The sequence below is a fragment of the Elephas maximus genome, chromosome 11, assembly GCF_024166365.1.
Source record: "Elephas maximus indicus isolate mEleMax1 chromosome 11, mEleMax1 primary haplotype, whole genome shotgun sequence".
NCBI lineage: Eukaryota > Metazoa > Chordata > Mammalia > Proboscidea > Elephantidae > Elephas > Elephas maximus.
Window position 1 is genome coordinate 93,061,892 of NC_064829.1, and position 27,963 is coordinate 93,089,854.

General features: G+C 43.0%; 1 protein-coding gene across 8 annotated transcripts; it reads left to right on the forward strand.

The window, feature by feature from the left end:
* Positions 1–7: 7 nt before the first annotated feature.
* Positions 8–27,963, forward strand: LOC126085879 (V-set and transmembrane domain-containing protein 1-like). 8 transcript variants are annotated; one of them, XM_049901644.1, is made up of 10 exons: positions 8–213; positions 2,883–2,915; positions 7,410–7,691; positions 10,149–10,187; positions 17,677–17,715; positions 21,446–21,538; positions 22,375–22,402; positions 22,620–22,657; positions 22,759–22,790; positions 27,612–27,963. In XM_049901644.1, the coding sequence occupies exons 1-10, from the start codon at positions 177–179 to the stop codon at positions 27,669–27,671; spliced, it is 681 nt and encodes a 226-aa protein (XP_049757601.1). In that variant the 5' UTR covers positions 8–176; the 3' UTR covers positions 27,672–27,963. The 8 variants fall into 8 exon arrangements, with proteins under 8 accessions (XP_049757601.1, XP_049757603.1, XP_049757604.1 ...); XM_049901646.1 differs by having other exon boundaries at positions 22,623–22,657; XM_049901647.1 differs by having other exon boundaries at positions 21,470–21,538.

Sequence of the window (27,963 nt, forward strand, 5' to 3'; positions counted from 1 at the left end):
AGTCAGTTGTGAGGAGGAAACTGCACCAGGCAGTGCAGAAATCCAGACGGCTGGAGCTAAACTTCTACCCGTACATCCTGGAGACAAAGTGGGCAGGAAGAGAGCCACAACTGCCCCAGCCCTGCTTCTTCCTTTCATCTGCAAAACTGAAGACAGAATTCTGGTCCAGAAGGGATATGATGCTCACAGAATTCCTGTCCCTGCTTTGCCTTGGTGAGTCGCCAGGACTAGGACAAATGGGTTTGTATGGGTGAGAAAATGCATGCATAAGTGGGCAAGATGGCAAGTACAGAAACGATGACTTCCATGTATCAGTTATGTACTATGCGTCAGAGTGTGGGGGCAGTGTCGGTTCGGTGGTAGAATTCTCACCTTCCATGTAGGAGACCTGGGTTCAATTCCCGGCCAGTGCCCTTCACGCACAGCTATCACCCATCTATCACTGGAAGCTTGCGTGTTGCTATGATGCTCAGTAGGTTTCAGTAGAGCTTCCAGACTAAGATGGGCTAGGAAGAAAGGCCTGGCAATGTATTTCTAAAAATCAGCCAATGAAAATCCTATGAGTCACAACAGTCAGATTCACCACCAATCATGGGAATGACACAGGACCCGGCAGTACTTAATTCCATTGTGCATGGGGTCACCATGAGTCAGGGGCTGACTTGACAGCAGCTAACAATATGTGTCAGAGTCTGTGGGCTTCACATACGTAAATTCTGGAACTCACACGTTAGAGCCAAAAAATCCGAGATTCAGAGATCTGCTGTGATGCACTGTTTATGCAGTTCAGACATGAGCCACTGGGATAGGATCTCCAAGTCTGTATTCTCCAAATACCACAGCCTTGCCATAAATACTCCGTCCGAATATTGTTATTGTTAGGTGCCTTCAAGTTGGCTCTGACTCACAGCCACCCTATGTGTAACAGAACGAAAACATTATCTGATCCTGCTACATCCTCACAATCCTTGCTAGGTTTGAGCCCACTGTTGCGGCCACTGTGTCAGTCCATCTCACTGAGGGTCTCCCTCTTTTTCACTGACCCTCTTCTTTACCAAGCATGATGTCCTTCTCCAGTGGTTGGAATATTAGGAGGGCAGGATTTAAAGATGTGCGGGACGTGAAGCTCTGGGTTTGGGTATGAGGCTTGCAGAGAAGAGCTACCTCTGAGGTGGATGGATATGAGGGAAATTTCCTGGCCAGCCATGTTTGCAGACAGATTTTAACCAACTTCAATTTGAACAGAGTGTAATCAAACATAAGGAACTCCGGTGGTACAGTGGTTAAGTGCTGGGCTGCAAACTGAAAAGTCGGTGGTTCGAACCCACCAGACATGCTCTGCGGGGGAAAGATGTGACACTCCTCTTCCGTAAAGATTTACAGCCTTGGACACCCCATGGGGCAGTTCTACTCTGTCCTATAGTGTTGCTGTCAGTCAGAATCAACTTGACCACAGTGGGTTTGGATTTGGGTTTTTTTTTTTGTAATCAAACACGCCAGATTGTAAAAAGGAAGACTGGATTCTAATCCAGACTTGGTCACATAGGAGCTCTAGACTTTGATCCAGCAGTTCCACGCCACTAAGCCTATCAGTTCCTCCTCAGTGCAGTTAGGGTGTAGCGGACTGCAGTAATCTTTCTCTGCCCCAGTTCCTTCCTTCTTTTTGTGGTTACAGTCCTCCCCTTTGGGGTACTGTTCCCCCCCACGCACACATTCGTGCTGCAGAGACGGCTATCAGCCACACTACACCAAACCTCCCACTACAGGGCAGAGTAAGAGGGACAATCAAGGCACTGATCTCATCCCTGTGTATTAGTTTCCTTAAAAAAAAGAAAAGTTTCCATCAAGTGGACTCCCACTCGTGGCGACCCCATGTGTGTCAGAGTAGAACTGTGCTTCAGAGGATTTTCAATGGCTGATTTTTGGGAAGTAGATCTCCAAGCCTTTCTTCCAGGGCACCTCTGGGTAGACTTGAACCTCCAGCCTTTAGGTTAGCAGCTGAGTGTGTTAGTCATTTGCACCACCCAGGGAGTCCCTGGGGGCAAGGGAACCAGGGTATTCATACTCCCACAAACAGCAGGACTGAATTCGTTGCAATACCTAGTCAAAAGCCAAAAAACAAACCCGTTGCTGTTCAGTTGATTCTGACTCATAGCAACCCTAAAGGACAGTGTAGAATTGCCCCACGGGGTTTTCTAGGCTGTAATCTTTATAGAACAGCCTGCCACATCTTTCTCCCGCAGATCGGCTGATGGGTTCAAACCACCGTCCTCTCAGTTAGCAGCCAAGTGCTTACCCCTTGCGCCACCCAAACCAAAACCCCACTGCCGTCAAGTCGATTCCAACTCAAAGCGACCCTATAGGACAGAGTAGAACTGCCCTATACAGTTTCCAAGGAGCAGCTGATGGATTCGAACTGCTGACCATTTGGTTAGCACCCAAGCTCTTAACCACTGTGCCACTGGGGCTCCTTAAATACCTGGTCGGGAAGAACGAATTCTCTCTGTCTGAACGACAAAGAAAACTCTCCCCTCACACTCCACAGTAAAACAACCTTCGCATTATTTAAGTGGTAAGGGTAAAAACTGTAATCACGACAAATATGAGAAGAAAGTATAGGCAAATGTTGAACCACTTCTAGATGGTGAAAGAAAACCTAATCATGAAAACAATACAATAAATTGGAAAAGATGGTGGGAATTTTCTGTATAAACCTAACAACTTCCGAATGGCAAACAATAGGACAAAAGTAAAAGGTAAATCTGGGAAAATAAGTGCAAAGAACATGACATTTCTTTAACAAACTAGTTATGCTCTGTTTGCCTTACTGGTACTTCCAAGACAAGCACATTAGTTGTCTCTTACCGAGGTTTCTCTTACAGGGCTGTGTCTGGGTTATGAAGATGAGAAGAATGGTGAGTTCTCTCTCATTCAAACGTAATTATTTCCCACATCTTTAGTTTTATGACCTTTCCCCTTTGTTTAACCCTCTGGATTCTAGAAGGGTCTTTATGGTCATCAAGATGAAAAGTCAAATTAACTCTAACAAAGAGTCATCAACTCTGACCAGAATTCTAGAAGATCTAAGGATCACTTCCAATTGTAAGATTATACCTTATGAAGACCCAGCCCCAAACCAAAACCAAACTCGTTGCCGTTGAGTTGATTTTGATTCACATTGACCGTATAGGACAGAATAGAACTGCCCCATAGGATTTCCAAGGCTGTAATCTTTATGGAAGCAAACTACCACATCGTTTTCCTATGGAGCAGCTAGTGGGTTCAAACTGCTGACCTTTCAGTGAGCAGCCTAGCAGTTAACCACTGCACCACCAGGGCTCCTCTATGAAGACTCAAGGAAGAGAAATGGCTTGCCGATGACTTCACAGCAAGATACCAGCAGGGACATAAAAGGAACATGGAGTGCCTGAAGTACCTACAGTGCGTGTGTCGCACTTGAAATCCAGGTGTGTCCGTTGGGTCCTCCAGGAAGCAGACGATAAGGCAGAGTAAAGGATGAAAAAGAGAGGAAACAAAACTGACCAGCGAAAGCTTTCAGAGAAAGATGGAGATGTCAATCCTGTGAAAGAAAGGGATGAGAAAGCAGGATTTATCATAAAAATATATACAACACAGCAATGCCACTTCAGCATTCTTCAGGTGTACAATTTAGTGATATCAATTATATGAATCATGTTTTGCAACCATCACTCATAATTGCTGCCAAATTTTCTAACACCATCAACAGAAACTCACTGCTTCCTAAACAATGACTCCCCGTTTCTCTTCCCTCCTGTCCCTACCCGTTTTCAGTTGAGTTGATTCAGACTCAGAGCAACCCTATAGGACAGAGTAGAGAGTTTCCAAGGAGCACCCGGTGAATTCAAATGGCCGACCCTTTGCTGACCTTTTGGTTAGCAGCCGTAGCTCTTAACCACTACGCCACTAGGGTTTCCTCCTGTCCTTGGTAACCACTGACAAACATTGGTTTCTATATATTTGCCTATTCTTGTTGTTTCAGATAAGTGAGATCATACAGTATTTGTCCTTTTGTGACTGACTTATCTTACTCAACATAAAGTTTTCAAGGTCCATCTATGTCATAGCATGTATCGGGACTTCATTTCTTTCTATGGCTGAGTAATATTCCATTGTATATATGACTGAATTTGTATTTTATTCTTCAGACTTGCTGGAGTTAAAAAAAGGCTCTTAGAAAGAGTTAAAGAGGCTTGGGTGCTTCCACCTAGAGAGGTCCCCCTGACTGAAATTCTTATCTCCTCTGGATTGATTGATATGCACAAAATCATTTCTGCTGGCATACATGTTTTGATTTGTCTGTTTGCTCAGAAGTGTTAGTTCGGACATTAAACACATTTTGTTGAGCTGATAAGTTAAATGTTTAGGCTTCTGTACATATTGTTCTGCATGACCTGATGATATATTAAAGCAACAGAGGAAGAATGAGAGTCAGGAATAGGAGGAGGAAATGAATGTGTGGTTAATCACCTCCATGAACAACTGCCTCCTTTGCTGTGAGACCAGAACTGGCTGGTGCTGGCTACTATTACTGCACATTTTGATCAAAGATTCTATGGAAGAACCCTGATCAAAAAAGGGGAAAACGTAGAACAGAATTTCAAATTCTCGTGGACTCCATATTTTCTGGAGCCATGGAGGCTGGATGAACCCCTGAAACTATTGCCCTGAGATAGTCTTTAAACCTTAAACCAAAAATATCCTGTGAGATTTTCTTTAAACCAAACAATAGTTTAGTTTAACTACTAAAGAATGTCTTCCTTGACCATTATACTCCTTTAAGATCTATCTGTATGGGATCAAATCGACAACAGCACCTCAAAAGACTAGATCAGAAATTCGGGGGGGCAGTGAGTTCATGTTAATGGGGGAGCGACAGCTCGGAAGAGGACGGTGAGAATGGTTGCACAACTTGAAGAATGTAATCAATGTCACTGAATTGTACATGTAGGAACTGTTGAATGGGTGTATGTTCTGCTGTGTATAGTCTCAACAACAGAAAAATAAAATAAACTAAAAAAATACGAAGAGTGCTTTGTTTTGTTCCCTTTTTTTTCCTTTTTTTGGTCTCTCTCTCTCTGTCCATTGCTTTCAGTAAAAACTCTCAGCTTGATATTTGACAAAGGCCCGGTGTCAGTTAATTGGGGAAAAGATAGTCTTTTTAACAAATGGTGCTGGCATAACTGGATATCCATTTGCAAAAAAATGAAACAGGACCCATACCTTACACCATGCAAAAAACTAACTCCAAGTAGATCAAAGACCTAAACATAAAGACTAAAACGATAAAGATCATGGAAGAACAAATAGGGACAACCCTAGGAGCCCTAATACAGGGCATAAACAGAATACAAAACATTACCAAAAATGATGAAGAGAAACCCGATAACTGGGAGCTCCTAAAAATCAAACACCTATGCTCATCTAAAGACTTCACCAAAAGAGTAAAAAGACCACCTACAGACTGGGAAAGAATTTTCAGCTATGACATCTCCGACCAGCGCCTGATCTCTAAAATCTACATGATTCTGTCAAAACTCAACCACAAAAAGACAAACAATCCAATCACGAAGTGGGCAAAGGATATGAACACACACTTCACTAAAGAAGATATTCAGGCAGCTAAGACATACATGAGAAAATGCTCTCGATCATTAGCCATTAGAGAAATGCAAATTAAAACTACGATGAGATTCCATCTTACTCCAACAAGGCTGGCATTAATCCAAAAAACACAAAATAATAAATGTTGGAGAGGCTGTGGAGTGATTGGAACTCTTATACACTGCTGGTGGGAATGTAGAATGATACAACCACTTTGGAAATCTATCTGGCGTTATCTTAAACAGTTAGAAACAGAACTACCATACAACCCAGAAATCCCACTTCTCGGAATATACCCTAGAGAAATAAGAGCCTTCACACAAACAGATATATGCACACCCATGTTTATTGCAGCTCTGTTTACAATAGCAAAAAGCTGGAAGCAACCAAGGTGTCCATCAACGGATGAATGGTTAAATAAATTGTGGTATATTCACACAATGGAATACTACGCATCGATAAAGAACAGTGACGAATCTCTGAAACATTTCATAACATGGAGGAACCTGGAAGGCATTATGCTGAGTGAAATTAGTCAGAGACAAAAGGACAAATATTGTATAAGACCACTATTATAAGATCTTGAGAAATAGTATAAACTGAGAAGAACACATACTTTTGTGGTTACGAGGGGGGAGGGAGGGAGGGTGGGAGAGGGTTTTTTACTGATTAGTTAGTAGATAAGAACTGCTTTAGGTGAAGGGAAGGACAATACTGAATACATGGAAGGTCAGCTCAACTGGACTGGACCAAAAGCAAAGAAGTTTCTGGGATAAACTGAATGCTTCAAAGGTCATCGGAGCAAAGGCAGGGGTTTGGGGACCATGGTTTAAGGGGACTTCTAAGTCAATTGGCATAATAAACTCTATTATGAAAACATTCTGCATCCCACTTTGAACTGTGGTGTCTGGGGTCTTAAATGCTAACAAGCGGCCATCTAAGATGCATCAATTGGTCTCAACCCACCTGGAGCAAAGGAGAATGAAGAACACCAAGGTCATACGATAACGAAGAGCCCAAGAGACAGAAAGGGCCACATGAACCAGAGACCTACATCATCCTGAGACCAGAAGAACTAGTTGGTGCCCGGCCACAACCGATGACTGCCCTGACAGGGAGCACAACAGAGGACCCCTGAGGGAGCAGGAGATCAGTGGAATGCAGACCCCAAATTCTCACAAAAAGACCATACTTAATGGTCTGACTGAGACTAGAGGAATCCCGGCGGTCATGGTCCCCAAACCTTCTGTTGGCCCAGGACAGGAACCATTCCCGAAGACAACTCATCGGACATGGAAGGGACTGGACAGTGGGTAGGAGAGAGATGCTGATGAAGAGTGAGCACTTGAGACTGTGTTGGCATCTCCTGTCTGGAGGGGGGATGGGAAGATAGAGAGAGTTGGAAGCTGGCAAAATTGTCACGAGAGACTGGAAGGGCTGACTCATTAGGGGGAGAGCAAGTGGGAGTACAGAGTAAGGTGTATATAAACTTATATGTGACAGTTTGACTTGATTTGTAAATGTTCACTTGAAGGTCAATAAGAGTTAATTAAAAAAAAAAAAAAAAACTCTCAGCTTGCTTTTGTTCAGGGAAATACCGCCTAGGTTTTGCTGGGAGATAGATGTGCTTCCATCCATGGATCTTTTCGAAACCAAATAAACTCTATAACATTAACTTTATCAGAATATTTTTTTGTTAACAGTATGCTCCGCATTTTGTTGATCCATTCCTACGTGGATGGATATTAACTCTGAATTCTTCCCAGAGCGACTTCCCAAGCCCTTCTTCAGTGCCTTGCCCAGCTCAGTGGTTGAAAGCAAAAGCAACGTGACTCTGAAGTGCTGGTCTACGTTCCAGAATGCTACCTTCAGGCTGGGGAAGTTGAACAACACTGGGTCCGAGGAACAGCTGAAGTCAGCAGAAAACAATGTTGAACTCCTCCTCACTGACCTCGAGCCTAAGGATGCTGGGAAGTACTTTTGTACCTACAAGACAACAGCGTCCCAGGGATGGGCAGAGAGTGAACATTTACAGCTGGTGGTCACAGGTGAGAGGGAAACTCTTTGACACATTCATTCCCTCCCTGTGATTGGCACCTGGCTGGGGGAAGAAGGAATCTAGTGTCAAATAAAAAACAAATCTGACTTTGATGGAGAGAGGCTTTATTCAGAAAGAAAAGGAGGAAAGGAACTATGGCAATGGAGGAGTCCATTGTAATAAGGAGAACACTCTGACCATAAGATCAGCAAGTATCTCAAAGAGCTAGGGTAAAATCATTTTCTGTTATACAGACTGAAAGTAAACAAGGCTAGAAAAAAATCCAGGTGTGGGGAAGTAGGATGAAAGAGTGACATCACCGAAGAGTAAATCAGTATGTTTTAAGCTGAGGTAGCCTGTTCTACCCAGAAAAAAAGAATAAAACACCCAACTAGCTGTCATGGAGTCGCTTCCTACTCATGGTGACTCTGTGGTGTGCCAGAGGAGAACTGTGCTCCACAAGGTTTGCAGCAGCTGATTGTTCAGGAGATCACCAGGACCTTCTTCCGAGGCTTTACTGAGCGGACTTGAACGGCCAGACTTTTGGTTAGCAGCCAAGCGCATTAGCTGTTTGCATTCTCTGGGAGGGACCCTTGAAGATGGGTAGTGTGTTGGCTCAGAGTTCTTGGGTGGCACAAATAGTTAAGGAACTCAACTATTAACCAAACAGTTGGAGGTTTGAGTCCACCCAGAGGTGCCTCAAAAGAAAGGCCTGGTCATCTGCTTCTCAAATATCAGCCACTGAAAAACCTTACGGAACACAGTTCTGCTCTGAGACACATGGTGTCACCATGAGTGAGAATCAACTCAATGGCAACTGGTTTATTAGTACGCTGTTTCAGGCTGAGGGTGGGCCACAGTTTCAGAGACTTGGAGGAAGGAGAGAAACTGAACTGAAATTTGGTTAACAACACTTTTTTTCTGATTGATCAATGGGGACAAGCAATTTAGTTATTCATCTACGAGGCGAGGAATGGGAATTTGGAGAGTCTGTGTCTGGCCTTCTCCGAGGTAAACAGGGAGGCATCCATGAGTCTCATCTAAGTTATATGAGAAGGGTGGTTATTTGAAGTAAGCCATTTTCATGAACACAAAGGGTGGTGGGATTTCTTTAGCCATCACAGTTTCCCAGTATCGCAGGGTTCGGGTAAAAGTCAACAATATCACTAGGAAACAAAATGGCAGATGCGACATCTTCAGGGTAGGGAATTGAGGAAATAGAGGCAGAGTGTGGGGACAAGTCTCTCACGAGGATTCAGAGTGAGTTTCAATGGTGCAGGTGTGGGAGAGATGGATGAGTGAGTCTCCAGGTGCAGTGGAGAATGGGACGCCCTGGCCCATCCCTTGACCTCCACTGCCTTGTCCTCTGCGGGATCACTCCCAAGACCTTCCCTTTCCATCGTCGTGGCTCCTGAGACGATCTCAGGTCGTAGTGTGACACTTCAATGTCTGATTCCATACAATGGAACTGAATGTATAGCTATCGCTTTGCCGAAATCAGGGTGCCCAGAGCCATTACACATCGAGAAAGCGAGAAAAAACCAAACTGATTTCGTGCTCTGGACTGTGACAAGCAGTGACAGCGACAACTACAGCTGTGTATATTACCAGTGGAATTTCCCGTATTTGGGCTTCTTCCCCAGCAAGAACTTGGAAATCTGGGTGACAGATGAGGGTATGGAATGAAAACACTAACACTCAACACATATCTAGTACTTCCTATGTTCCAGACTCTATGATAAGTAATTTAAACCTCTGTCTTACTTTCTCAGTTCTGCTGTAACAGAAATACAAGTAGGTTGTTTTAAAGAACAGACATTTATTTTCTTACAGTTTAGGAGGCTAGAAATATGAATCCAGGGCACCAGCTCTAGGGGAAGGCTCTCTCCAGCCGCTCTGGGGGAAAATCCTTGTCTCAGTTTTTCCAGCATTCTTGTCAGTTCCTTGACAATCTCCACATGGCATCTGTCTTTCCCCGGTTTGTGCTTGCTTGTCTCTGCACTATTATTTCAGAAGACAAGCTATGGTGCCAGTTATCAGTGGCTCATTTTTAAGGGTCAGCCTTCCATAACAGACTTATGCCATTTTGCAACTCACCTTATTGTTCTACTCCTTACCTATGGAAAAATGGAACTGTGAATGCTCCTTTTGCAGAAAAAAATGAATGAAAAGCACCTGGCACAAGGTAATTGTCCATTCACCCTACAAATCCAGATACTTAGCTATATCCTGGCCGTAGAGTGGTGACTGGCCATAAGAAGCTTACATTCTCATTTAGAAGACAGAAAAAAGCAAGTATGAGATATTAGACTAAGAAAAAGATCGTTACAGATGGAGAATAACTGTGAAAGGCACTGTATTAGTAATCTGTTGATGCAGAACAAAAGATCAAAAATTTAGCAGTTTATATTGTTGTTAGCTGTTGTTACAGTCATTGTGACTCCTTTTCTTGCATCCTGTTTCCTAGATGAATATGAAGGATATGAAGCTCCCCCAATAAAAATGGGTAAGATACTTAGCCAGGAGATGTGTTTGCCCATTAGATTTATATACCCACAGCCTGGAGTACCTCGCGGGACAGAGGGCTCCCCTTTGCATAATGTGCTCCAGCAGAATCTTAATGCCCACGTTGTCAATGATATTTGGAAGGAAACCATTGCCTTGTCAGGGAGATGACCTCTAAGGCACTTCCAGGCTCTGAAAACTGGTGAGTAAATCTGATTCTGGGAAAAAAAAAAAAATAGCACAGAGTACACTGTCTACCATTTTACATAATGAAATATTATGGTGGAGTTCTGTGAAGAGCGTAGGTGAGTCCGTGTGACTAGTTTGGGGAATGGACTTGACTCCCGTGGAGTCCAGGTACTTTGGGAATACATACGATCAGAACAAAACAAAACAAAACTAAAACAAACCAGTTGCCATAAAGTTGATTCAGACTCATGGTGACCCCATGTGCTGCACAGTAGAGCTGCACTCCATAAAGTTTTCATGGCTGAGACCTTTGGGAAGGAAGCAGATTGCCAGGTCTTTCTTCTGAGCACTTCTGGGTGGGTTCAAACGGCCAACCTTCGGGTTAGTAGCCCAGAACTTAACTGTTTTCACCACCCGGGGACTCTTATGTATGATTAGGGGCTTGCTAACCCTTTGAAGTTCTCCAAAAAAAAAAAAAAAAAGATGAATATTTAAATTCTTTTTCTTTGATGTTGCTCTTCAATGAGGAATTGACTGAAATTCTGTCCTCAGAAATTCTCATAAAAATTAGACAAGCTGGCAGTTACAGGCTGAAATGGGAGCTCATCCAGATTTAATGGCCATTTGGATGGTTAAATTCAAATCTAGATGCTTATTCACCCTTTCTTTCAGCAACTCCTAACCTTCCTGTAATCTCCTCTAAAGAGCCAAGACGGTAACAGGAAAAGAGCTATTGTTTGAATCTACGCTGCTATACTCCTCCAACGTGGTTTTGCAGGATAATTATTAGCCTTTGAAAACATCTTTGTTCATCATTAGCAGGCTTAGGAAATAATTGCTACTCCAGCTCGATGAACACAACTCATGCCAGGAATTTTTTCTTGGAAAGATCAGAAATTTGATAGAGGAACAAGGAATATCAGAAATGAGGCTGGAGACGTGGAGAGGTATTGGAGAGTAAAGGAAGAGAAGCTTTCCTATTGTGAGCTCTTGTATACTTTATTGTCTTTCTTTTTTATTGAGATATAATTCACATACCATAAATTCACTCTTTAAAGTGTACAACTCAGAGACTTTTAGCGTGTTCACAAGACGGCGCCAATATTAAAAAAAAAAAAAAAATATTACTACCACCTAATTTCAAGACATTCTCATGACCCTAAAATGAAATTCAATACCTATTATCAATCATGGAGCCCTGGTGACGCAGTGGTTAAGAGCTCAGACTGCTAACCAAAAGGTGGGCAGTTCGAATCCACCAGCCACTCCTTGGAAATCCTATGGGGCAGCTCTCCTCTGTCCTGTAGAGTCACTATGAGTCAGAATCCACTTGACGGCAAAGGGTTTGGTTCTATTAGCAATCATTCCCTTTCTTTTTTCATCTCCCCCAACCCCAGTCCTACACAGACACTGATCTGCTTTCTATTTCTATGGATTGGCCTATTTTGGACATTTCATATAAGTTGAAGCATACAATACGTGGCCTTTTGCATCTGAATTCTTTCACTTGGCATAGCGTTTTCAAGGTCCATCCACATTGTAGCATGTATCGGTATCTCGTTCCTTTTCATGGATGAATAATATTCCATTGTATGAATATGCCACATTTTGTTTATCTACTCATCAGTCAATGAACAGATGAATAGATGCTTACTCATTCTTTCTTTCAGCAACTCAGAACCTTCCTTCAATTTGGTTGTTTTCACCTTTTGGCCCTTATGAATAATCCTGCTCTGAGTATTAATGTACAAGTTTTTGTGTAAACATCTGTTTTCAACTCTTTTGGGTATATACCTAGGAGTGAAATTGCTGTGTCTGATGGTAATTCTATGTTGATGCTTTAAAGAACCTCCAAAATGTTTTCCAAAACGGCTTCATCGTTTTCCATTTCCACCAGCAATATGCATGGGTCCAATATCTCCACATCCTCTCCAACACTTGTTATTTCCTTTTTTTTTTTTTTATTATTATAACGATCCTAGTGGGTGTGTTAAGGGCTTGGCTGCTAGTGGCACAGGGGTTAAACACTTGGTTGCTAACCGAAAGTTTGGTAGTTCGAACCCACCAGCAGCTCCATGGGAGAAAGGTGTGGCAGTCTGCTTCTGTAAAGATTACAGCCTTGGAAACCTTATGGGGGAGTTCTACCCTGTCCTATAGGGTCAGAATCGACCTGATGGCAATGGGTTTTGTTTTTGGTTTAGGGGGCATATATACAATTTCTTAAAACCTACTTTTTGAGTTCAAATTTATTCTATCAGAATTTGTAACATAGTAAAATATCTTTAAGCATAGGTATGATGTCCCCAGCCTGTATTTGTATGCTTCAAAGCTGCCAAAAGGGAACCTATACTCAATTGCTATGCAGGCTGATAGTGAATTTCATCACCTAGCTTTGACTCAAGATCAATCTTCCTTTCTGATACCTGTGACTTCATTTATGCCCCCGTGTCAACCTGTACCTCATTGCTCTGTCTGGTGCCCCCAGACCAAGGTCTTAGATATTTCGTAGTTTGTTTTGGCAATGTGGAAAATGATGTGAAATTCGACCAGGGTATGTGGACATCACAGAGTGAGCCCAGTTCAGTTAGCTTTGGGGCTCTATGTTGCAAAAATTAACTTCTCTTTCTTAGGAAACAGTTGTGCAAAGGGAACTGTGGGCTGTAAGGGGGAAGAATTGAAAGGCCAAGGCAAGGTTTGCTGCTTCTCTGCTTTTATCAGCGGCCCTGATAATCCACGAACACCCGTGCCTGCTGGCTTTCATACATCCATGGGGCTGCACTGATGGAATTGTCCCTTTTGATTTGGTTTCTTGCATTTGGTCACCAGAAGCAAACTCTTAGATAAGGATTAGCGTAAAAATCACATTTTAGGGGGTTGGGGAAGCAGGTATAGGAATAGAACTAGACCTAACAGGAGTGGGATATGGAAGTCCCTCAGATTTGCTGAATTCTGGAGACGGTGAAGGCCACAGCCCAGGGAGGCAAATCCAGTTGCCTGTTGAGTCGACTCTGACTCATGGAGACTCCATGTGTGTCGGAGTAGAGCTGTGTTCCATAGGGTTTTATTATTATTATTTATTTTGTTGTTGAGAATATGCACATCAAAACATACACCAATTCAACAGTTCCTACATGTACAATTCAGTGATATCGATTACATTCTTCGAGTTGTGCCATCATTCTCACCTTCCTTTTCTGAGTTTTTCCTCCCTCATTGACATAAACTCACTGCCCCCTGTGGTTCTTATCTAATCTTTCTAGTCGCTGTTGTCAGTTGGATCTCATACAGATAGTTCTTAAAAGAGCATAATGCTCAGGGCAGACATTTTTTACTAGCTAAACTAAACTATTGTTGGTTTTAAGAAGACTTCAGGGGATATTTTTGGTTTAAGGTTTAAAGATGATCTCAGGGCAATAGTTTCAGGGATCCATCCAGCCTTCATGGCTCCAGAAAATATGAAGTCCATGAGGATTTGAAATCCTGCTCTGCATTTTCCCCCTTTTGGCCAAAATTCGTCTATAGAATCTTTGATCAAAATGGCCAGTAATGGTAGCTGGGTGCTGGGCACAATCCAGTTCTTCTGGTCTCATGGCAAAGGAGGTCCGTAGGGTTTTCAAGGCTGACTTTTCAGAAGTAGATTGCCAGGCCTTTCTTCTGAGGTGCCTCGGGGTAGACTCGAACCTCCAACCTTCTAGTTAGCAGCTGAGTGCATTAACCATTTGCTCCACCCAGGAACTCTCATGGGGATAAGGAAATCAGAATATTCACTCTTTCACAAACAGCAGTCATTGGTAAAGGGATAGCCCTGGAATACTTAAATTCAAAGACACTTTGGATTCTCTCAGGCAGTTCAACAAATAGATGCAAGTGTTCTTTTTGGAAAGTGAAAGCACCCATGATCTAGAATATCTAACAATGGGAAAAAAAATCTGGAGGTGCAGTGCAATGGATTGCTTTTATATGGCCTTTCTCACCAGGGTCTTGTAATTCCCACCCAATGATTGGGTGGAACTATGCAAATGAGGTGCTTGTGGCCCACCAAGGTAATTGGACAGTTTGCTGCTAATGCAAATAGGGTGCATGATAGCCTTGTGGGAGTGGGACCATGCAAATAAGGTATATGGAACCCTGATGAAGGGATTGGTCAGTTTTGCCATCCCACTAGGCTTAAAATGAGCCATCCTAGATGTGGAACAGGGGGACCTACTATCACCAAGAAAGAAAAGCTAGGAGCAGAGCACATCCTTTGGACCTGAAATCCCTGCACTGAGAAACTCCTGGATCCAGGAGACAGAGAAAAAGAGAGCAGTAACACTGGAGATGGTGAGAAGCAGTGACAGAGAAACATCAGCAGCAGAGACAGCAGGACCAGGAGACCAGCTGGAGACCAGAAGGAGTTGGCAGGGTGGGTTTCCAGGCCCATGGAACAAGAGAGCTGAGTGCCTTCTGTCTAAGGCTTACTGGTGGAGTAGGTTGCCTCTGGGCACTTGTCGGCAGAGCTAAAAGAGCTTTGTAACACTTACCTGAGCATGGCAGAGGCTGTGCTGAGGGGCCAAGAGCCTGAGGGCCAGAGAGAGGCATGCCTGTGGTCATGTCTGAGAAGAGGCTGTCCTGATCAAAGATACTGTATTGTGAGTCATTTCTCATCCTGAACTGTCACCTGTTCCTTCCCTAATAAGCCCCATAACTGTGAATATGTTCTGTGAGTTCTGTGTGGCCATTGCAGTGGGTTATCGAACCCAGCAAGGAGTAGAGTGCTGTAGGCAGGATAGTTGCTATTAGGATGGGTAAAAAGGTTGGAGGGTTGGAGACATGCCTGACCTCCCCCTCACAGAAATCAGCCTTGGTCTGTTGATGCCGGTAATGATTCTCCTCCCCACTTGTGAAGTTAGAAGAGGTCAGACACCTCCGCCTCTACCGTTTTTACAGGGGGAATATGGGTGGAGCACTGACAGTGTCTGTTACAGGGGGAGCTGGGTGTGGGTGGTATGTTGAGTGAGAAAATAGTCATTATAACTACAATCTCATTATCCTACAAAATGAGTCAGATTCTGGGATGAGTGCTTTAAAGCCAGTATTTTTCATCATTATCTAACTTCAAGTTAGGTATTATTATCTCCCTCCTGCCTCCTCTTATTTAAACAGAGTAACCTATTACAAAGTCTTTAAGTGGGAGATCAGTACTAGAACTCCAGTATGTCTTCTCACAAATCCTCAACTCCTTTGCTACTCCCAGCTGATCAATTAAGACGTTGTTTCATTTCATATATATATAGAGAGAGATTCCAGATATAGATTATATAGATAGATGAATGGGTGGATGGATGGATGGGTGGATGGGTGGATGGTGGGTGGGTGGCTGGCTGGCTGGCTGGCTGGCTGGGTGGGTGGGTGGCTGGGTGGCTGGGCGGGTGGGTGGATGGGTGGATGGATGGATACGATAGATAATGTTGGTGTTAGGTGCCATTGAGTCACCAACTCATGGTGACCCCACATATAACAGCAAAACATTACCTGGTCCTGCACCATCTTCACAATCCTTGGTACGCTCAAGTCCATTGTTGCAACCACAGTGTATTTTGAGTGACTTCCAGCCTAAAGAGGAGTCCCGGTGGTACAGTGGTTAAGCGTTTGGCTGATAACCGAAAGGTGGTGGTTCAAACCCACCAGCTACTTCATGGGAGAGGAACGTGAAAGTCTGCTTCCATAACGATTACAGCCTTGGAAACCCTATGGGGCAGTTCTACCCTGTCCTATTGGAGGTCACGACGAGCTAGAATCGACTCAGTGGTAACGGCACTTTGGTTTCCAGCCTGGGGGTTCATCTTCCAGCACGATATCAGACAATACTCTGTTACGATCCGCAGGCTTTTCATTGGCTGATTTTTGGGGAGTAGATCATCAGGCCTTTCTTCCTGGTCTATCTTACTCTGGAAGCTCCACTGAAACCTGTCCATGATGGGTGACCCTGGTAGCGTTTGAAATACTGGTGGCATAGTTTCCAGCAGCACAGCAACACATAAGCCACCACGGTATGACAAACTGACAGATGGGTGGTGGATAGATATACAGAAATGTAGACATAGAGACAGTGATAGGACCATGTGGAGAAAGGGTCCAAGTTGGAGACCCTTTTGGTGCAGAGGCAAGATACTGCTAAGGGCTTCAGATATGGCTCTGCAGTATGACCACTGAACGTCATGTAGCCAGAGAAAGACCTGAAGCTCACTAACAAAGACAAGGAGGATCTCGGTGAGGTGTTTCTACGGTTAGCAAGCCTTTTGCCTTCAGTTACTTCTCTCTCAGCTTCCTACTCCTCTGAGTTTCACAATGTGTGTTTCTTTAGTCTGAGGTATGAAGAAAAACAAAGGGCTGGGGGAATCGTATAGAATCTGCTGACCAGCCTCAACTGTATGTTGCCTGCTTTTAAGTAAAACATTGAGCTTTGGATACAATTCTGTGTAGTAATCCCAGGACTCACACATATGTATGTCCTTCACCAATCAGATGGGAATAAAGATACTTAACCTTGTAAGGCTGTCTAAGGAGCACTGGTGGCGCAACAGTTAAGAGCTCGGCTGCTAACTGAAACGTTGGCGATTCAAACCCACCGAGCATCCCACAGGAGAAAAGACCTGGTGATCTGCTCCTGTAAAGATTATAGCCTAAGAAACCCTATGGCGCAGCTCTGCTCTGTCGTATAGTGCTGCTCTGAGTTGGAATCGACCTGACAGCATGCAACAACAACATGGTTGTTGTAAGAATTAGAAATATTATGATGTAGTCTTGCACATAAATATTGCTAAATAGTGAGTTTAGTTTATTGGTGGGAACTTTATCTCTTGAGAATGATGTTTTCTAGTTTTAGTCACTCTTCTCTACCCTGGGCCAACATTGTCCACATTAGGGATCGTCTCTGAGTGCTCTCAGCTGCACCTTTTCACTCTAAATCAAAAGAAACCAAACCTGTTGCCATCAAGTGAATTCCAGTTCATGGCAATCCCACGTGTTACAGAGTAGAACTGCTTCATAGGATTTTCTTGGCTTTAATCTTTACAGAAGCAGCTTGCCAGGCCTTTCTTATGAGGTGCCTCTGGGTGGACTAGAACCTCCAACCCTTCTGTTTGCAGCCGAGCACGTTAACCTGTTGCACCACCCAGGGCCTCCCTAGATACCACTACAGCCACTTAGGGAAAAAAAAAAAAAAAAAAAACTACATGGGTCTACCAGTAAGACAGGAATGTTTCTTTAGATATACATATTGCGTCTTTCTAACCATTACAATGTAACTTATTTTGTAGGAGGAGATGAAAACCTGGGCACCTTATCTTCAAAACAAGGTAATGACATCAGGTCAAAGTGAAATTAATAAGTGTTTGAGCTGTTCAGAAATGAGATGAGCGGTTTTGGGCAGGGATGAGATTCTCGTCATTCATTCTCATCTGGAGGGTTGTTGGTTCAAAGAATGGGCATTAGAAGTCAGATCCTCCTGGTTTAACCTCTCTGAGCCTCAATATTCTCTTTGCAGAAGAAATGAAAAGCCTGGCTTCACGCAGTTGTTTATGACAGTTTAAAGAGATAACATGTATTTCATGGGTTATACTTATTTTATATCTAAAGTTCAATAATTTTTTCCATGAATCTTTAGTGTACTTTATAAAAAAGTTTGTCAGTATCTTTCTAATTTTAAAATTATTGCTTGTCATTTTATTTTCTATGCAAAAGTTTAAACCTTTCTCGAAGCCAATTTTTATCTATTATTTCTTTTATTGCTTCTCTCTTCTATGTGCATCACAGAAGAATCCCCATGCTATGGATATTAATATATTCTCAAAATCTTTTAACGTTCTTTTTATAACTATAAATACTCTACATTCTTAGTCAATTCCTAAAAGGTGATTTTTAAGAATATTCCTTTTATTACTCATTGCCTTGGATGAGTATTTTTCATTTTCGAGAACTCTTTCGTATCTTTAAACCTTAAATCTTGAACTATCCCCCAAAGTCATCTTTAAAACAAACAATAATTTAGCAGAATTATTAAAGAATGTCTGCCTGAAGCATTGTGCTCTTTTAAAGAAGTGTCTATATAGGATCAAATTGGCAACAGCAACTTGAAAGGTTAGATGAGTAATGTAGGAGGCAGTGAGTTTATGTTAATGATGGAAGAATGATGTGGAAAAGGATAGCGATAATAGTTACACAGTGTCACTGAATTGTACGTGTAGAAACTGTTGAGTCGGTGTATGTTTTGCTCTGTATATTTTCACCAAAAAAATTTTTTCCATAATAATAAACTCTTCTTTGTACTTAAATCATGCTCTTTTCACTCTTGTTGTTGTTGTTGTGTGTCAGTGAGTGGATCCTGACTCATGGTGATCCCACGCGGCAGAATAGAACCCCACAGGGTTTTCTAGGCTGTGATCTTTACAGGAGCAGATCGCCAGGTCTTTTCTCCCGTGGAGTTGCTTGGTGGATCTGAAACACCAGGCTTTCAGTTAGCAGCCAAGCACTTAACCATTTTTCTTTTCACTCCAGGTTCTTTCTTTCTTTTTAAAATTTTTTCTTATGGTACTTGATTTATTTTTTCTTTTCAATGTGTTTATTGGCTATTTAAAAAATTTTTTTAATTGTACTTTAGATGAAGGTTTACAGAGCAAACTAGTTTCTCATTAAACAATTAATATACATATTGTCTTGTGACATTGGTTACGACATGTCAACACTCTTCCCTTCTCAATCTTGAGTTCCCCATTACCGGCTTTCCTATCCCCTCCTCTTCTCGTCCTCGCCACAGGGCTGGTGTGCCTGTTTAGTCTCATTTTGTTTTTCATCCCAGGTTCTTTAAATGTGGGCTCCACATTCTTGAGAGGGTTGGCTAGTGGTTTCAAATTGTCAGTGGCACTTTTTACCTCCTTCCATCCTGCTACAAGATCTGAGAATTGATTTTCCTCACCATTTGCTAGGTTATTTCTGGTCTACCATTACAGTCGATTAAGCCTTTGGCTGCTAACTGAAAGACCAGCAGTTCGAACCCACCCAGTGGCACCATGGAAGGAAGGCCTGGTGATCTGCTTCTGTAAAGATTAAAGCCAAGAAAATCCTATGGAGCAGTTCTACTCTGTACACATGAGGCCACCATGAATCAAAATCAACTCAACAACAATGGATTTTATTTTTTATTTTTTTGTCATATTTCCCACCATCTGTCAGCTTATCATACTGTGGTGGCCTACCTGTTGCTATGATATTAGAAGCCACGCCATTGGTATTTCAAATACCAGCAGGGTCACTCATGGTAGACAGGTTTCAGTAGAGCTTCCAGACTAAGACAAACTAGGAAGAAAGGCCTGGCAACCTACTTCCAAAAATCAGCCAGTCACAACATCGTCCTATATAGTGTGAACTGGGCAATGTTTCATAATGTTTCAATGTTACATAAGGTAGCCATGAGTTGGAGTTAGCTTGATGGCACCTAACAACAGCATCGTATTACCAGAAACAGAGGCAAAATCTTTCCTAATATTAGGAGGCCTGGGAGGTAGAGGGAGGGCAAGTGAATGTCATTTTGAAAGCAAAAGGATAGAAAATGATTCTTGAACTGGGTGGGAGTTTGGACTTTCATGCATCTGTTATCAGACTTGTCACAGCCTCCGCGGTATTACAGCGTTGTTGTTAGCTGCTGTTAAGTCGATTCCAATTCATGGTGACCCCTGTGTGCAGGGTAGAACTGCTTCATAGTGCTTTCAAGGCTATCATCTTTTGGTAGCAGATCGTCAGGCTTGTCTTCTGAGGCACTTCTGGATGGGTTTGAACCATCAATCTTTTGGCCAGTAGTCGAGAGCTTAACTGTTTATGCCACCCAGGGACTCTGAGTATTACAGTAGCTGAGTAAATGTTTATATATCCAGATTATGAATTCCATGGAACAGGTTCAGAATATCATTTATCTCGTCTTTTCATACCCAGTGCCAACACAGAGTTATACTGGCATAGAGGGAGACTGGTTTATGAATCTGGACATACATGAATTCAAAGCTCAACCTAGTCGGGCTATTAACTTTGCTTCTTGGAACTTAATTTGCTTATGAATGAAACAGGGATAGGATAGTACACCTATCCCCATTCAATTTATGTGCTTATTGTCAAGATGGGAAAGCATGTATATGAAAGACCTAACACAGAGTTACCCATTGTGGTCAAGTCGATTCCAACTCATAGCGACCCTATAAGACAGAGTAGAACTGCCCCATAGAGTTTCCAAGGAGCGCCTGGTGGATTTGGGCTGCCAACCTTTTGGTTAGCAACTGTAGCACTTAACCACTACGCCACCAGGGTTTCCAACACAGAGTTAGCTCTCAATAAATGATGAATATTATTGCTACTGGTTTAACATTTATTAAAAATTTCCAAGCCAACACACTTGGCTGCTAACTGAAAGGTTGGTGATTTGAGTCCACCCAGAGGCTCCTTGAAAGAAAAGCCTGGTGATCTACTTCTGAAAAATCAGTCACTGCAAACCCTGTGGAGCACAGTTCTCCTCTGACACACACAGGGTCTCTGTGAATCAGAATCAACTCAATGGCAATTGATTTTTTGCTTGTTCATTTTAGGCACTGTTCTAACCTTCTTTGTATGTATTGACTCACTGACACAGTGGTTAAACTCTCGGCTGCTAACCAAAAGGTCAACGGGTTGAACTCACCATCCACTCCGCTGGAGAAAGATGTGGCAGCCTGCTTCTGTAAACACTATAGGGTTGGAAACCCTATGGGGCAGTTCTACTCTGTCCTATACGGTTGCTGTGAGTCAGAATCACCTCGACGGCAATGGGGTTCTGGGGTACCATTCAATAAAATATGTACTTTTGTTATCCCCATCTTACAGATGGGGAAGCCAATGTACAAGGGGATTAAGGAAATTGTCCAACGCAATTGGAAGCTCCAGCTTGGAAGTGGCAGAGCCAAGATTTGAAGGCAGGCTGCCTGGCTCTGCTTCACCGTTCTGCCTAACTGCGTCAGTGTGTTTTAGGAACCAGACTGATTCTCTGATGTGCTCTTCCTCCACCAGACAGCAGGATCATTTTTATTACAGTCTTCAGCTGCCTGTCCATGTTCCTCAGCTTCTTCTCCATCTTCCTCATCTACAGATGTGTTCAGTATGGTGAGTTCAGGGAAGAATGGACCCACCACTCTGGGAAGTGAAAGATCCCTGGGTGGCACCAGTGTTGAAGCATTCTACCACTAGCTGAAAGGTTGGCCGTTCAAACCCACCCAGTAGTGCCACAGAAGAAAGGCTCGGTGATCTGCTACCGAAAGGTCACAGCCTTGAAAACCCTATGGAGCAGCTCTACTCTGCACGCAAGGGGTCACCATAAGTAGGAATTGACTCAATGGCAACTAACAACAACAAGGTGCAAATCACCATGTTTTCATGAGGAACCCGTGGTATTAATAGGTTCTTACAAGAGAGTCCTCCTGGTGCAGTGGTTAAGTGCACATATGCTAAACAAAAGGTTGGTGGTTCCAACCCACTAGCCACTCCATGGGAGAAAGATGTGGCAATCCACTTCTGTAAAGGTTTCACCTTGGAAGCCCTATGGGGCAGTTCTACTCTGTCCTATAGGGTCACTATGAGTCGGCATTAACTCAACAGCAAAGGGTTTGTTTTTTTAACACCAGAGAGCAGTTCTACTCTGTAACACATATGGTTGCCCTGTGTCGGAATTGACTCGATGGCAACTAACAACAACAGTAATCTAAAAGTTGGTGGTTCGAACCCACCCACTGCACAGAAGACGAAAGGCTTGGCTATCTGCTGTAAAGATCAAAGCCAAGAAATCCTATGGAGCAGTTCTACTCTGAAACACACAGGGTCGCCATGAATAGGAATTGGCTCAACAGCAAATAGGTTTTTGTTTTTTTTTTGAGGGGGAAGTGAAAGATTTTTATCTAATTTATCTAGTGATAAAATCCTTCCTTTTTTTTTTTTTTAAATAGATTCAGCAGATGGAGAATCCACCAGGAGGTAGATATTCTTGACATATGGCATGTTCCACTCAACTCCTCTTCCGTTCCTCAGAGGCACCCTTTGCATATCAGTGATTCCCCTGTCCAAACCTACCCTGGCCCTTGTCCCAGCCTCTCTCAGCCCTTGCTGGAATCCTGCTCCTCTCTTCTCCGGTGCCCTTATCCTCTCCCTAAATTCTTCAGATCCCATACTTCAATGGGTTTCTCTCTCTCAGAAGCAGCCATTCCAATTTTCCCAACCAGGAGGCAACAGGTAAGTGATAAATGATAGAATCTTGCGGGTGCAAAGATCAAAGTCTGAGTCTTGCAACCTGGGAACTGATTTTTTTTTTTTTTCCTCTTGATCATATATAGATTTATCCAAGCCAGAAAGGACATCTCTCTCGGTGAGTTCTCCATTTAGAAATTCTCCAAGAACTCAGTTGGAGAAGTGAAAGGTCCCTGGGTGGCACAAATAGTTCAGCACTCAACTACTAGCCAAAAGGTTGGTGGTTTAAAAATCATCCAGAGGTGCCTCGGAAGAAAGACCTGGCTATTTGCTTCCAAAAGGTCACAGCCTTTAAAACCCTGTAGAACAGTTCTACTCTGCATACTTGGGATCTTCATGTCTGCCTCCTGGTTTGGCCCATATCCTCTGGCTTCTGAGTATCTGTGTTCCCAACTCACACAATAGATGAGAGGTCAGATAGTATAGTGGTTAAAAAACATTTTGAATTCCGGAATAGCTGGGTTCCAGCTGCCAGTGTCTACTATTTTATCACCCATGTAGTCTTAGACAAGGCTCTGAGGTAGTACAAATGGTTTGAGCTTGACTTTAGTAACTGAAAGTTTGGCAGCTTGAACCCACATGGTGGTGCCATGGAAGAAAGGCCTGGAGATCTGCTTCTGTAAAGATTACAGCCAAGAAAACCCTATGGAGCTCAGTTCTACTTTGTAACACATTGGGTTGCCATGAGCTGGAGTGAACTCAATGGCAATGGGTTATTTTATTTTTTAATAATATTTTATTGTGTTTTTGGTAAAGGTTTACAAAGCTGTTTAGGTTCCCATTCAGCAATTTCTACACAAGGTGTTCAGTGACATTGGTGGCATTCATCACAATGTGTGAACATTCTCATTATTTCCATTCTGGTTGTTTCATTTCCATTAATCTAGTTTCCCTGCCCCCTTAATTCTCATCTTCATTTTAAAGGAATTGTTGACTGTTTGGGGTTTTTTGGTTTTGGGTAATCTTAGACAAGTCACCAGCAAGTCCATGTTTCCTTACTTTCCTCCCATGTATTGTTAGTTGCCCTCTAGTTGGCTCTGACTCATGGCGACTTTACGTGTAACAGAATGAAATGTGCCATCTTCACAATCTTTGCTATGTTTGAGCTCATTGTTGGAGCCACGGTGTCAATCCATCTTTTGGTGGGTTTCCCCCGTTTCCACTGACCCTCAGCTTTACCAACCATGATGTCCTTTTCTAGTGATTGGTCTTTCCTGATGATATGTCCAAAGTAGGTGAGTTGAAATGACTAGATAGGAAGCTTAGGGGGCAGTGAGTTTAGGTTAATGGCGGAGGGACAGCTCAGAAAAGGAGGATGAGAATGGTTGCCCAACTTAAAGACTGTAATCATGTCACTGAATTGTGCACGTAGAAAACGTTGAGTTGGTCCTATAGGATTGCTAATAGTCAGAATCGACTTAATGGCAACAGGTTTGGCCTTCTATTGTACACTTAAAATTTGTACATTTCACTGTATGTAAATTCTATCTAATTTTTTAAAAGAGGAAAGATTGAGAAATAAGAAATTGTGACAATCAACTTGGTAAAAAAAAAAAAAACTTCTGTGAATTCAGTGATATAACAAATATGAAGAGCTCACCAGCAAGTCTGAGAAATTTTAAATGTTAGATTATTGGCATCAGTTAACGAATGGTTGTATTTTAAATCTCAGATTAATAGTATCAATTAATTGATGATAATATTATTATAATATTAAAATGATTGTTGTTGGAGGAGCCCTGGTGCTACAGTGGTTAAGCACTTGGCTGCTAACCGAAAGGTTGGCAACTTGAACCCACCAGCTGCTCCTCAGGAGAAAGATGTGGCAGTGTGCCTCCATAAAGATTTATGGTCTGGGAAACCCTATGGGGCGGTTCTACTCTATCCTACAGGGTCGCTATAGACTCCACGGGAGTGGCTGCTGGTGGTGTTAGTTGCCGTCAAGTTGATTCTGACTCTTGGTGACCCCATGTGTGTCAGAGTAGAACTGCTCCATAGGGTTTTCAAGGCTATGACCTTGTGGAATCAGATTGCCAGGCCTTTCTTCTGAGGCACCTCTGGGTGAGTTAAACTGCCAAGCTTTTGGCTAGTAGTTGAGTGCTTAACCATTTGTGCCACCCAGTTCACAATTATAATAGTATAATATTTATGTAAAAAAAAAGTACCTCGTAGTTATTCTTTGTTGTTGTTGTGATTATTTATCATTGACTCCATTCAGACTCATGGCGACCTATTCTTATAGGATGGTAACTCTTATTCTCAAAACCATACATTTGCATTATTTTTTATGAACACCAGTTATAATCGATTGTGAGTAGTGGAGGCACAATGGTCAAGCGTTCGGCTGCTAATCAAAAGATCAACGGTTCGAACCCACCCAGCAACTCTGCAGGAGAAAACCTGGTGATCTGCTCCTGTAGAGATTACAACCTAGAAAACCCTATGGGGCAGTTCTGCTCTGTCCCATGGGGTCGCCATGAGTTGGAATTGACTTGACAGCACCCAACAACAACAACAATAGTATTGTTATATTATTACTGTAGCCAAAACCCTCATTCTTCCTAAAGCACAGTCACTCCAGAACAAAGCTGTCCAATAGAACTTTCTTGGGTGATGGAAATGTCCTATGTTATGTGAGTTGTTCGGTACGACAGCCATGAGCCACACAGGGCTATTGCGTATCTAAAATGTGGCTAGTGCAAATGAGGACCTGAATTTAAAATATCTAATTGTGGTTAGTGGCTGGCATATTGGACAGCAAAAAAAAAAAAAAAAAAAAAGCATTGCTGTCGGGTTGATTCCAAGAACAGCGTAGAGCTACCTCATAGGGTTTCCAAGGAGTGGCTGGTGGATTCAACCGCTGAACTCTTGGTTAGCAGGCGAGCTCTTAACCACTGGGCCACCAGGGCTCCCCCAGTTTTGGATGATCTGTCAGGTGTGGCAGAAGGAGGTGAGACTCACGCAAGAAGGCCAGAAAACAAATAGAATTTTTTTTCCTATTATTCTTTTTTTTTTTTTACTTAATTTTTTATTATGCATTAGGTGAAAGTTTACAGAGCAAATCAGTTTCCCAATCAATTGTTTATAATCATAAAGTGTTCCATGACATTGATTTCATTCCTCACAATGTGATGGCACTCTCCCCATTTCCGTCCTAGGTTAACCATTTCCGTCCTAGGTTAACCATTTCCTTTCGTCCTGGTTTTCTACTCCTTCCGGCCTTCTCATCTTTGTTTTGGGACAATGTTGCCCTTTTGATTTCGTATAATTGATTGTTTGGGAACCCTGGTGGCGTAGTGGTTAAGTGTTATAGCTGCTAACCAAAGGGTCGGCAGTTTGAATCTGCCAGGTGCTCCTTGGAAACTCTATGGGGCAGTTCTACTCTGTCCTATAGGGTCGCTATGAGTCCAAATTGACTTGATGGCACTGGGTTTGGTTTTGTATTTTTGGAAGGAGCATGTTCCTCTCAGATGTTCTTGTTCATTTTATGGGCCTGTCTATGGTTTGACTGAAAGGTGGTATCTGGGAATGCCTTCAGTTCCAGTCCAGAAGGATGTCTTAGAGCCATAGTCTCAGGGGTTCCTCCAGTCTCTCTCAGACCAGTAAGTCTGGTCTTTTTTGTGAATTTGATCTTTTGTTCTACAGTTTTTCTTCCGCTCTATCCGGGACCCTCTGTTGTGATCCCAGTCAGAGCAGCTGGTAGTGGTAGCCAGGCACCATCTAGCTCTTCTGGTTTCGGGGTCATATAGGCTGTGGTTCATGTGGTCCATTAGTCCTTTGGGCCGATCGCTGCCTTGAGTCTTTGGTTTTCTTCACTTTCCTTTGCTCCAGATGATCAGAGACCGATAGATTTGTATCTTAGATGGCTGCTGGCAAGCTGCAAATAGGATTTAGTCCAGAGAGGAAACCACAGCGCACCTCCACGCAAGGCCACACTGGGGGCTGCACCCAGGATAAGGCAACAAGTTGGGATCTTAGGAGAGTCCTGGATCTTGGGGTTAGTGCATACTGAAGTCTTATTGATCAACTAAAAAGTTTCTAGAGAACTGGCTCAGGAAAAGGAGTCCCTGGGTGACGAAAATGGTTAAATGCTCGACTACTAGTTGAAAGGTTGGTGGTTCGAACCCAGCCAGAGACACCTCGAAAGACAAGTCTGGCAATCGGTTTCCAAAAGGTTATAGTCTTGAAAACCCTATGGAGCAGTTCTACCCTGCACATATGGGGTCTCCACGAGTCGACTCGACAGCAACTAACAACAACAATAAGCGTGGGAAAAGGGAGAAGTTTTAATCACCAGCATCCATATGGGACATGGCTGGGTAGGGAAAGGAGTACTGGTTACCTGGCAACAATGGGGTCTCTATCACGGGAGACCATATAGGGCATGGCTAGGAGGGCCAGCTAGAGCCCCTAACTGCTGAGAGACTGGGTGACAAGATAGGAACTGCCATGCCAGAAACCGGGTGAAAACGCAGTTGTTGTTTGATGCCATCAAGTCGGCCCCCAACTCATTGTGACCCCATGTGTTACAGAGTAGAACTGTGCTCTATAGGGTTTTCTTGGCTGTAATCCTTATGGAGGCAGTTATCCAGGCCTTTCTTCCGTAGAACTGCTGGGTGGGTTTGAACCACCAATCTTTGGGTTAGCAAACCGCTTGTGCCACTAGGGAAAAAAAAAAAAAAAAAAAAAAACCTTGCCATCCAGTCGATTCTAACTCATAGTGACCCTATAGGTCAGAGTAGAACTGCCCCATAGAGTTTCCAAGGAGTGCCCGGTAGATTTAAATTGCTAGCCCTATTTGGCTAGCTGCCATAGCACTTACCCACTACACCGCCACGGTTTCCAGTGCCACCAGGACAGCTAGGAGGAATGAAGGAATGGAGAGGCAGCAAACTCTGGAAATCCAAACTGGCTTTATGACAGTCTCTTTTCCTCAAAGGCTGAAGACTCCGAGGGGAATACAAGGGCACTGTGTGAGGCAGCTTATGCTTCCTACTGAGAAGCCCCTACGATCTTGTGAATATGCAGCCCTGAAGGTGTAGAAGGAAGCCAGCAGGAGCCACTGGAGAAGGAAGGAGAGCCTGGATTAAGACAGCTGAGGTGACTGGAAATATGGAAACCCAGATGACTCCATGTTCTTCACTTATAATCCATACCAATCAAAATAAGTTTCTCTCTTTTTTCTTCTACACCTCTCAAATATTACTGGGTGGGTTTTCACAAAATTTGGAGTGTGAGTTTAGAATGGTGTGACTTCAAACACAGGCTGAGAAGCAAAGATTATGAATGGT